This window comes from Camelina sativa, chromosome 8 (assembly GCF_000633955.1).
Source record: "Camelina sativa cultivar DH55 chromosome 8, Cs, whole genome shotgun sequence".
In the NCBI taxonomy this organism is placed as follows: Eukaryota; Viridiplantae; Streptophyta; class Magnoliopsida; order Brassicales; family Brassicaceae; genus Camelina; species Camelina sativa.
This window is the reverse complement of record NC_025692.1, coordinates 6,832,732-6,844,153: the sequence shown is the minus strand read 5'-3', so window position 1 is coordinate 6,844,153 and position 11,422 is coordinate 6,832,732. Positions and strand designations below refer to the sequence as shown.

Sequence of the window (11,422 nt, the reverse complement as noted above, 5' to 3'; positions counted from 1 at the left end):
AAAAAAAGGCCAATACCTACTATCTTTTACTAGTTTAGGACTAGGTTTTGCAAACTCACCTCTGGATGGCTTCACTATATCTGCTGCAAGCTTCAACAGAACCGCTAAAACATCATCTAGCTTTCTTTTTACTGTATCCAAAGAATGCTGATATCGTTCAGCTAAGACCCGGACTGTTACATCTTGTGCCACCATTTCAATAAACATTGCTACACTCTCTTCAAGATAGACATGGCATGATTTTTCAAGTTTATATTTCTGTGATAGCACCTGACATAAACTCAGAAATGTACCTTGATTCATTCGGAGGATATCAAAACATTGTTTCTCAGACTCATGCATAAACCGTTGCACCCGACGCCAACCTCCACCTCGATCTGTCCTGTGCATCTCTCTATTAGTATTAACTCCATAAACTTCTTGTATTGCAGAATACATATGTTCTTCTTCCTCTAATATCAAGTCGAGGTCATCATCCTCAAATGATGGTCTAAATGTATCCTGCAATAAAAGCAAAAGAAACTGATGGTTGATAACAAAACAAACAAATTTTATGTAATAAGAAGAGAACAACGAGCCAAACGAGAGAAGAAGAGAATGAGCATATAAGTAATAAGAAGTAGAGAGAACAACAAGCCAAACGAGAGAACAAAGTTTATGAGATAGAGAGAACAAAGTTTGTATTGATAAAACACCAAACACACCAAACATTATGAGATAGAGAGAACAGAGTAGAGAGAACAAAGTTTATGAGATAGAGAGAACAACGAGCCAAACGAGAGAAGAAGAGAATGAGCATATAAGTAATAAGACAGATTATGTTCTTATCAAAGTCATACACACCAAACACACCAAACTACAGATTCTCTACACACCAAACTAAAAAAAAAAAAAAACTACAGATTATGTTTCACCAGTCTCTGCTTTCACCAGTCTCTGCTTTCACCAGTCTCTGCTTTCACCAGTCTCAAACTCCAAGTAAAGAACTTTGTTCTCATCATCTTCAAAGCTTATGAACGTTTGACGGTTGGTAGCGTCTTCCTTGAGATGTTTCATAGCTGCTTTGAACAATGGAGACCACATTCTTATACTAGACAGAGAATTTAAAACCCTCATAGCCCTAAGCTGACTACAACTATAGTCAGGGTGACTCTCCATGAGTTGATTCTTGTAGGTAAGTATCTCATCACGTGATTGAATACTATCCCTTATCACATCTGCCACTGCTTGTCCTTCCACAGCTTGTCCTGCACGTCTTTTTCGAGGATACTTTGGTACATTAGAAGCTGCAGGAGCATTGGAAGCTGCAGGAGCATTGGAAGCTGCGGGAGCATCATGTTCTTGTCTTGATTCAGCAGCCTCATCGTCATCTAACATCATGTTGTTGTCTAAATGGTTTTCACCCTGTTGAGCACTCCAACCCTCAGCTCCAGTTATATGAACTGACCCAAACATTTTTTCCATTAAATCAGTGTTTGGTACTGGTTTATCCTTTATCTTTCTAGCTCCAGGCCACTCCTAAAATAAAAATTATACTTAAGTTTCATCATCCTCCGAAGATAAACTAGAGACCACAGAAGAATAACTAGAGACCACAGAAGAAGAAGAAAAATTCTAAAGAGGAAGCTATATACCTTACAACGCTCATCCCACCAATCATCACTCATGTCTATGGACCCATTGGGATAATAGCTCATTCCAGTTCCATTATGAGTCAATTTCCTGAAAGTTGTGTATTGCTTCTTACACGTATTAAACTTGCTCCTAAATTTTTTCCAATTATGCTTCTCACCAAATGCATCATAGAACTTGGATGTAATCGTTTGTTTCCCAGCTTCATTCACTATGTGGTTTCTTATATTGCCTTTTAGATTCTCTTCAAGTCGAAGTTCAAGATAAAAACGGCTTTGTTCATCACTCCATATTAGATTCTAAGCCATAAATCAATCACAAATTACAAACCCATCACAAGATACATAAGGCAAAGGCTAAACATAGATAGAGTATAAACACATAAAGCAATCACAAATCAGAAACAAATCACAAACCCATCACAAGATACATAAGGCAAAGGCTAAACATAGTAGAGTATAAACACATAAAGCAATCACAAATCACAAAGACCATACTAACTACAACTGAAGACACATAAATCGGATCACAAATCACAAACATAAGTTGCAGAGAAGTAGAAGAGGATACTTACATCACTGCCTGGTACAGATGTCATCGTTTACTCTTTGATTGCACAATCTGCATTTGAAATAAGTAAAGTCACAAACCTCATTCATAGATAGCAAATCTCTTAAGAGCACAAGCTAAATCTCTTAAGAACACAAGCTAAATTCATTGTTTCATAAACACCCAAATGGAAAATATCATAGATAACACATCTCTTCAAAACCTCTAAGCTAAATCTCATGGTTTCATAAACACCCAAATGGAAAAAATCAGAGATAGCAAAATTCATAAGAACAAGAGCTCTATCTCATGGTTTCATAAACACCCAAGTGGAAAAAATCAACAGTTTGCTTCTGCTGCAACACGAATTGAAAAAAAAAATCAAACCATCAACAACAAAAGACTTACGAGTTCTGTGAGCTGGAGAATCGGAACCAGAGCTGCGAGCTTCTTCTATGGTGGAGAATCGAAACGAAGCTGCAAGCAATGGATTCGAGCAATGGTGGAGCTTCTACAATGGAGTCGAGGTCTTGTGGTTGGAGAACGAAACAAAGCTCATACGATGGAGTCGAGCAGAGAGAATTTAGGGTTTGTAAATGTTAGAATTTAGGGGAATTAAAATTAGGGGTATTTTAGTCATTTATAATGTTTGGATGAGTTTACTGTAGCCAAACTCTCACAAAAATCTCATCCAGAATTTCAAATTTTTTTGGATGAGTTTTTAAAACGAATCTAGATATTGCATTCAATTTATTTCTTAATTATGACTAAACAAACAATAATCTGTATCTGCATCTAGATACTGCATCTAACACACCAAACGAACAACACCATAGTAAAATATTAGAGAATTAATTACCCACTAATAGCCACCTACCTATTGACTTGTTTTCACTAATATGCTTCTCTAGACAAAAGTGTTTGTTGATTCCTTGCTCTTAAAATTATTAAGGTGGATCGTTGTCTTGGAGCCAATAATTTGACAAAAGTATAGAACAATGGTAGACAAAGAAGAGAAAGCTTCCTTGCTCTTAAAAAACGTGATCCAACCAAGTCTTCTAAAGGGATCATCAGGTAGAACTTCTTGTTCCATCTACCGAGTTGCCCACTCTATCACACAGACCAATGACACAACCTATGCACCCAAGATCCTCTCAATCGGCCCTTATCACCATTGCACTGATAAAAATCATCTCGAGATGATTGAGGAGCACAAGCAAGTATATTTGGAGTTCTTTGTTTCAAAGACTCGGAATATAGGTGTTGGTCTAAGTGACTTGGTCAATGTTGTCCGGGGGTTGGAAGACGAGATCAAAGATTCTTATTCTGAAACTTTTAAATACAATAAACAAGAGCTCACTGATCTCATGGTTCTCGATGGTTGTTTCATTCTTATGTTGTTCCTTGTGATTTCACATAAGATTGGATACAATACGGTCGAAGATCCCATTTTCAAGCTGAGATGGATACTGCCGACACTAAGAAGAGATCTTCTCCTTCTCGAAAACCAGGTTCCTCTCTTTCTTCTTACCCATCTTCTAGAGACATCGAAGTTAGATCCATCCATTAGCTTAAAAAAGCTAGCCTTCAATTTCTTCGACTATACCATTAGAAAACCAAAAGGGTTTTGGGCACAAAACCATAATCTTTGAGCGAAACATCTTCTTGATCTCTTTCGTAAGACTTTCATACTCGGACGGTCTTCACCAACCCCTCCAACACAATGCTGCATCAATATGTTTAGTTGTCCTCGGGGAAAAAATTCAAGAACATTGTCTCGGTAAGATATGTTGTTCAAAGGCTAGAACTAGAGTGGAAACATCATCGAGGAGTACTTCTCTTACTCCTCTTCGTCCTCCTCCTCCTCCTCCATCTCCTCCACCTCTTCCTCTTCGCCCTTTTCTTAATCTGATTGTGTCGGCCAAAAAGCTTCGAACCCGAGGGATAAAATTCCAGCTGAGGAAGAATGTAGATACACCGTTGGACATATGTTTCAAGAACGGTCTGCTTGAAATACCACTACTAGTCTTTTATGATTTTATTAGCTCTCTTATATCCAACAGCGTTGCCTTTGAGCAGTTTAACATGACATGTACCACGGAGATGACAATCTTGTTGGATAAGCTTTGAAGCTTAGAGTCCAAATTATCCTTACAATGGAGAGATAAGGATAAGAGAGAGAGGCTCAAGACAATCTCAATTAGAATTAGGAGTTATCTAGTTATATGTCCTAATAGGAATAGGAATAAGATAGCCTCTATATATATCAAGTGCTGAGTTGTGACATTGAAATGAAATTAGAGAGAGAGCTTAATAAATAAAGAGAGTGTTTAATTTTGAGAGAGGTATTTTCTAAACATAAATAAAGAGAGTTATTCTTTATAAACAAGATCTTCTTTTTTTTTAAAGCCAAATTACTTTCATGAGTTGCCTCAAAGACAGAGAAAAGGATACACTGTTCTTATGCGAGAAAGGGATTATAGAGAACTATTTTGGAACCAGTGAGGAAGTTACTATGTTCTTCAAGAGCATAGGAAAAAGTCATTTGCATTGTCTCTTTCTAAGAGTTACTTGGCTAATGTGTTCGACGGGGTGAACAAGTTCAAAATACACAGGACTCCATGGAGGACTCTATCATCTTCTGCAGCTATAATTCTTCTTCTTCTCACCATAGCCCAAACGTTCTTCAGCAGCCTTTGCTTATTTTCGTCCTCCCAAAAATTGATTTGGTGACATAGTGGTAGTTCTCTGGCTTCATCAAAACCTAATCCTGTCTTGGCTCTAATTGATGTTGCACTTTCACCCATGGCTCTGACTCCAACTGATCTTATATTATTCTTGTTGGTGTTTTCAATTTCATTTTGTTTTTCCCAAATACCACATTCCAAAACTCTTTTCTATAATACCATAAGCATTAATTAAAATGATCATAATACCTTCAGCCAAAACTAAACAAAAACATTTATTTTTTTCCGGAAAAAAGATGGCTAACTACATGAAGTATAATAGAATACATGGTCACATATACCAATTATACTATTGTATCTTCAACTACACGAACTATATGTATTACATGGCCACATGCATGAACTATATAACGTTATGAGGTTAACACCATAAACATAAAATCCAGTACACTGGTCAACTGACTCGGGCGAAGACCGACGTTAACTCCGGCGTTGACCAAAAAAAATATTTTTTTTTTCTAATAAAAAACAAAAACAATAAATATTATATATAAACATTTTGTTTTTTCATGATTAAAAAACATATTCAATTCAATATCTAAATATTTATATATATATATATATATATATCTAATGTATTCATTCTTATAATTAGTTATTTTTATTTTTAAAGCTAAATTAATGGTTAAATAAAAATCATTAACAATTATTGATAATCAGATTATTTAAATACTACAAAATCAATAAAATCAAATTCAAATACTTTCATTAGAAAAATAATATGCAAAAGATTGAGTATATGACTCTTTACTCTAAAGTTTACATGGTAAATGTTGTACAAATTTTAGATACTTTTACTATAAAATTTAGATACTCTTAATAACATGTAAACAACAACAAAATAAACTCACAATATTTACTTCTAATATATAAAGGATAAAGATACAAAAAAAATTGATTTTAGCAAAATAATATATTTGATTTGAGGGTATGTTTGCAAAAAGGTATAGAATAAGAGTATTTTTACAAATGCCTTTATATTACATCTTGAAAATAATTATCAATGATTTTTATTTAACTATTAGTTTACATTTAAAAATAAAAATTAACTAATTATAAGAATGAATACATTAGAGATATATAAAAAATTTAGATATTGAATTGAATACGTTTTTTTAATCATGAAAAACCATTAATGATTTAAAATAATTATTTTTAATAAAAAAAATTTAGTCAACGCTGGAGTCAATGTTGGTCTTCGCCGGAGTCAGTCCACCGGTGTACTGGATTTTATGTTTATGGTGTTGACCACATGATGTCATATAGTTCATGCATGTGGCCATATAATACATATACTTCATGTAGTTGAAGATACAATAGTATAATTGGTATGTGTGACCATGTATTCTATTATCCTTCTCTCTCATCTCCCTCTCTCACTTTTGTGACACTCAATCTTTTTTTCTTTATCTCTCTTTCTCTTTCTCTTTTTCACCTTTGTTAAAACTCCATTCATTTTTTTAAGACTTAAATCTGCTAGATTTTAGCTAAGAGTTCAATTTCTGTAGATTTGTAGATCAATTTTGTGATTAGAAACGTCATTCTCAGACTTGATGATATGTCTTTTTGAGTTTCAAAGGTATAATTTTTGTTTTGATAGATAGATCTATTTTCCAAACAAAAGATTCTTAGCAGTATAGCTTGTTTTGATAAGGATTGTTAGTTTTTATTGGGTAAATATGTTTAAATTTGCATTTCTAATTTTGTTTTCTTGATTCACATTTTCTCCCACTTAATTAATGGACATGTTTCTCCGTCGAAATCCATGGACCAGTGGACCAGTTTCTTAACAGTGGACAAGTTTACATACCTTTATATATATATATATATATATAGACAATTTTAGAAGTAAATAAATCTTGTCCATGGATATAAAAATGGACAACATTGAAATTTCTGAAAGACAACATAGAAAATATTCGGTAGACAATATTTATACTCTTTACATATAAGACAACTTATATGGGTTTTCCGAAGTAAAAAAATTGTTGTTAATAATTACATTAAAATTAATCATTATTTTTTTGAAATTTTGTGTTTTAAAATTGTCTATTTTCTTATTCATATGTATAATGTTCGGTGGACGAAACATAATATTTTGATAGACAAAATTTATATTATTTATTTTTATTTGTCGTTTGGTCCACAAAAAGGTTCTTTAAATAAATATCTCCATCACCGAATTTTTTTTTCTGTTTTTAATTTATATTTATAATTATTGTTATTATGGGTCTCATATCACATTAAAAGCCAGACAGTTTCTCTTTTTCTCCACAGACAGTGTTGTCTTTCTAATATATTAGAAAAATTGATTTGTGGTACTTTTGAATAGAAATATCAAATGTGGTATTTCTGAAAACTTTTTGTATGCAATGTGGTAGTTTCTATTAAATTCCCTTGGATCAATACCTACGATTCATTGAGTAAAAATCAATGATCCATATTAATATATCTATATAGTATATGAAAAAAATGTGCTACACTAACCGAGTTTATTACAACCGTTTTGAAGAATCACATAACGCCCTATAATCGTCCAACGGTTGGAAGTCATAGAACAACTGAACAATCAATATCCACTGAGTCAAGTGGCCAACTCAACTCAGCCAAACTCAATCCACCAAACACATAGCGCCACAAGATCAGGCTTGGATCGGAGATTATAGAGGTCCTTTATAAACGATGCAAGAATTAAAAAAAAAAAAAAAAAAAAAAAAATTTAAAGTGTTTAGAGTTAAGACACGTCGTCGTTTCACACGCGTAAGCTCGTGTTTCGAAAGCAAGGGTTTTTGGACCAGTCGTCACTTCACCGGATTTTTTTATTCTCTCTTCCTCCTTTGTGGATATTTTTTTTGATAATATCTCTCTCCCACGGAAGCTGAATCTGTATCATCATCCTCATCTAAGTAAGTCCCCTATCATTCGTTTAATCTCTTCGTATGGAATGCTTCAATCCCATTTTTACACTAATCCATTTCCTTGACTACCTATGGCTTTTTTTTTGTTTGCAATCTCCGGTTCTGATGATTGAACACTGAAATTGGACTTGTTCTGTAGTGTTTTCTCTAAATATTTAAGCGAAATCTGGAAAAAAGTTTAGATTTTTGTATGATTCAATGATTTAGGTTTGATGATTTCATAAAGTTTGATTTTTATTTTTTTGATACTGGGTCGGATTGTTTCGACATTTATATATATAAAGTTCGATTCTTTTCTTCTGGATTCTCTCATGTCTCTTCTTCTTATCCAATTGTTGCAGGTATCATTGATTAAAGTTTGGTCATTTCTTCTAGCCATTCCTCAAAATGGCGGCTACAGAGACAGTTCTACGTGTTCCATTAGGATCTTTATCTCAGTCTTGTTACCTTGCTTCTTTCTTTGTCAACTCAACTCCAAACCTCTCCTTTAAACCCGTTAGCAGAACTAAAAGGGGTTTAAGGTGTACTAACTCGCATGAGTTTACAAGAGTATCAAACTCCGGTGTGAGAGGAGGAGGTTCATTTCATAGGCCAGACTGTGCTTTGAAAGGTAAAAAGTTGGTTTGCAAATGCCAAAAACATGATGTTGAGGAGACCCTCAGATCCACCTTACTTCCTCCTTCTGACGGTTTGGCTAGTGATTTGAAAAGCGACTTGGATGAGAAGCCTCTGCCTGTTAATGGAAGTGTATCGTCTAATGGTAATGTACAGTCAGCTGGAACAAAATCTGTTGAGGATGAAGCATGGGATCTATTGAGGCAGTCTATTGTTTTCTATTGTGGCAGTCCTATTGGAACTATTGCTGCTAATGACCCCAACTCTACTAGTGTTCTGAACTATGATCAGGTCTTTATTCGTGATTTCATACCCTCGGGGATTGCCTTTCTTCTTAAAGGAGAGTATGATATTGTTCGCAATTTCATCCTTTACACCCTCCAATTACAGGTGATTGAATCTTTCTCTGTTTTTCTTACTTAGTTGAATGCTCTTGTAAAGAAAAGCAATTGATACTCATTATGATTAGTATGTATCGAAGCATGATATTGTCAAATGGTTTTGTGGTTAAGGAGAAACGGTTGTAATTGCTGTAGCTGTTAGTAACATTTTTCTGTGGCTACGTAGATTGTTTATGTTGGAAGTTATTTGGGTTTTGTTAGAGCTGACGTTATACTTGTTCCTGACCAGAGTTGGGAGAAAACCATGGATTGCCATAGCCCAGGTCAAGGTTTGATGCCTGCTAGTTTCAAGGTGAAAACTGTTCCTCTTGATGGTGATGATTCAATGACTGAAGAAGTGTTAGATCCTGATTTTGGGGAGGCAGCTATTGGACGTGTTGCCCCAGTTGATTCTGGTAAGAGAAGCTTCAGTTCCCTATGTGAAAAGGATTTTTTTATGTTGTTTTCTTTAAGAATAACTTGACTCACTTTTTCATTTTGTCTCAGGCTTGTGGTGGATTATATTATTGAGAGCATATGGAAAATGCACGGGTGATCTTTCCGTTCAGGAAAGAGTTGATGTGCAGACCGGAATCAAAATGATCCTAAAGCTGTGTCTTGCTGATGGTTTCGATATGTTCCCTACTCTATTAGTCACTGATGGTTCCTGCATGATAGACCGTCGAATGGGTATCCATGGTCATCCCCTGGAGATTCAGGTAAGCAGATCCTTCAATCTGAATTTGCACAAGAAGCTGTTTATGCAGTTACAAAACCGTTTTATTTTTTAACTTTGGCAGGCACTCTTTTATTCAGCGTTGGTCTGTGCACGTGAGATGCTTACACCAGAGGATGGATCAGATGATCTAATCCGAGCTCTCAACAATCGTCTTGTTGCATTAAATTTCCACATCAGGGAATACTACTGGTTGGACCTGAAGAAAATCAATGAAATATACCGTTACCAGACAGAAGAATACTCTTACGACGCTGTCAATAAATTCAACATATATCCAGATCAAATCCCTTCATGGTTAGTGGACTTTATGCCCAACAGAGGAGGATATCTGATAGGAAACCTTCAACCGGCTCACATGGATTTCAGATTCTTTTCTCTTGGGAACCTTTGGTCTATAGTGGGTAGTTTGGCTTCAAATGAGCAGTCACATGCAATTCTTGATTTTATCGAAGCCAAATGGGCAGAACTTGTAGCTGACATGCCGTTCAAGATTTGTTACCCTGCCATGGAAGGTGAAGAATGGCGAATTATAACCGGAAGTGATCCAAAGAACACGTAATTTCTCCCTCTCCCATATGATCAAGAATTATCAAGAATTATCATAGATGTTTTAAAGGTTTGAGTACATTTTTTCCACACTTCCAAATTATCTTCTTAAGCAGCTTGATTTTGTTGCAGTCCTTGGTCTTATCACAATGGAGGTGCATGGCCAACTTTGTTGTGGCAGGTTAGTTTCATTTTGGTTTTGAGATTTGTATACTGAATTAGGCCTGACTTTGTTACATATTTGATTGCACACCGAGATTATCAGTTTGGTTTATAAATGAGAATTCCAAAGCCAAATTTGTATGTATATTTTAAATCCGGATCCTATGTTGCTTTGTTTCAGCTGACAGTAGCAAGCATCAAAATGGGTAGACCAGAGATTGCAGAAAAGGCAGTTGAGTTAGCCGAGAGACGGATTGCTCTAGACAAATGGCCCGAGTACTACGACACCAAAAGAGCAAGATTCATTGGTAAACAGGCACGGCTTTACCAGACTTGGTCCATTGCGGGTTACCTCGTGGCCAAGCTCCTCTTGGCAAATCCAGCTGCGGCAAAGTTCCTCACTAGTGAAGAGGATTCGGATTTGACAAATGCATTCTCATGCATGATCAGTGCTAACCCGAGAAGGACAAGAGGACCCAAAAAGACTCAACAACCATTTATTGTATGAGAAGCTCAGACTTTATTTTTTCAAAGTGAGCCATAGAGCCATAGAGCCATGGACCTTCAACAGAATGGTACGAAAACGTGGATTTGTTGTGTAAATAGTCTCTCTCTCTCTCTCTTAGAAACTTACATAAAAGGATACTGCTATTTTATTCCCTATATTAAAAGCGTTTTTGGCTCAAGTGGGTGAGAACTACATTAATTTCGTTGGAGTGGTCCAACACGTTGAACTTAACCCAACCAGAAACTGTACCTAGTACCTATCCAAATTTGCTGTAGAACTAGAACCACTTGTGTTAGGTCCCTATCGAACTAAATTCAACCGACAAGGCTATTATCTAGCCTCAATGACATTTAACTGGATCTATCGGTAATTTATGTTACTGTATTCATAGTAGATAGCCAAATCATGTGGCTCATTTGTAGAAAATTGAAATAAAACATAAAAAACATATCAGGGAGAAATATACTCTGAAATTTGTTAAAAGTAAAGATTATATACTCTGAAATGTACCAATTAGTCATTTATCCAAATACAGTAGTTGAAAACAGTACAATCATTTTAGCAAATTTACCCCGTTATGTTAACTAGAATATAACAAGATGTCTTTGTAGCAAGTGGAGAAAGAA

At 35.3% G+C, this 11,422-nt stretch overlaps 2 protein-coding genes and 1 pseudogene across 3 annotated transcripts in view; 2 read left to right on the top strand and 1 right to left on the bottom strand.

Moving 5' to 3' along the window:
• On the bottom strand, positions 763-2,746 carry LOC104706540. Its single transcript, XM_010422741.2, has 4 exons — positions 2,590-2,746; positions 2,207-2,253; positions 1,635-1,931; positions 763-1,518 (listed from the first exon to the last, which is right to left on the bottom strand). Exons 2-4 carry the CDS (start codon positions 2,228-2,230, stop codon positions 943-945), a joined length of 897 nt encoding a protein of 298 aa, XP_010421043.1. The 5' UTR covers positions 2,231-2,253; positions 2,590-2,746; the 3' UTR covers positions 763-942.
• On the top strand, positions 3,140-4,906 carry LOC104709282 (annotated as a pseudogene).
• The window catches only part of LOC104706539 (alkaline/neutral invertase E, chloroplastic), a 9,979-nt gene continuing 6,237 nt past the window's right edge, over positions 7,681-11,422 (top strand). The window contains exons 1-7 of one of the 2 annotated variants that reach the window (XM_010422740.2): positions 7,681-7,834; positions 8,188-8,851; positions 9,092-9,257; positions 9,349-9,560; positions 9,642-10,135; positions 10,259-10,307; positions 10,470-10,951. In XM_010422740.2, the coding sequence (XP_010421042.1) occupies positions 8,234-8,851; positions 9,092-9,257; positions 9,349-9,560; positions 9,642-10,135; positions 10,259-10,307; positions 10,470-10,796 (1,866 nt within the window). In that variant the 5' untranslated portion in view covers positions 7,681-7,834; positions 8,188-8,233 and the 3' untranslated portion in view covers positions 10,797-10,951. Of the gene's footprint in view, positions 7,835-8,187; positions 8,852-9,091; positions 9,258-9,348; positions 9,561-9,641; positions 10,136-10,258; positions 10,308-10,469; positions 10,952-11,422 lie in introns of those variants that run through there. The other variant, XM_010422739.2, reaches the window with a different exon arrangement.

Excerpts from the sequence above, each read along its gene's own strand:
- LOC104706540 (XM_010422741.2), bottom strand. The coding sequence starts at position 2,230 with ATGACATCTGTACCAGGCAGTGAT. Across the intron at positions 1,932-2,206 it reads CATCTGTACCAGGCAGTGAT|AATCTAATATGGAGTGATGA; the intron begins GTAAGTATCCTC and ends TTTATGGCTTAG. Across the intron at positions 1,519-1,634 it reads GGTGGGATGAGCGTTGTAAG|GAGTGGCCTGGAGCTAGAAA; the intron begins GTATATAGCTTC and ends TTTTTATTTTAG.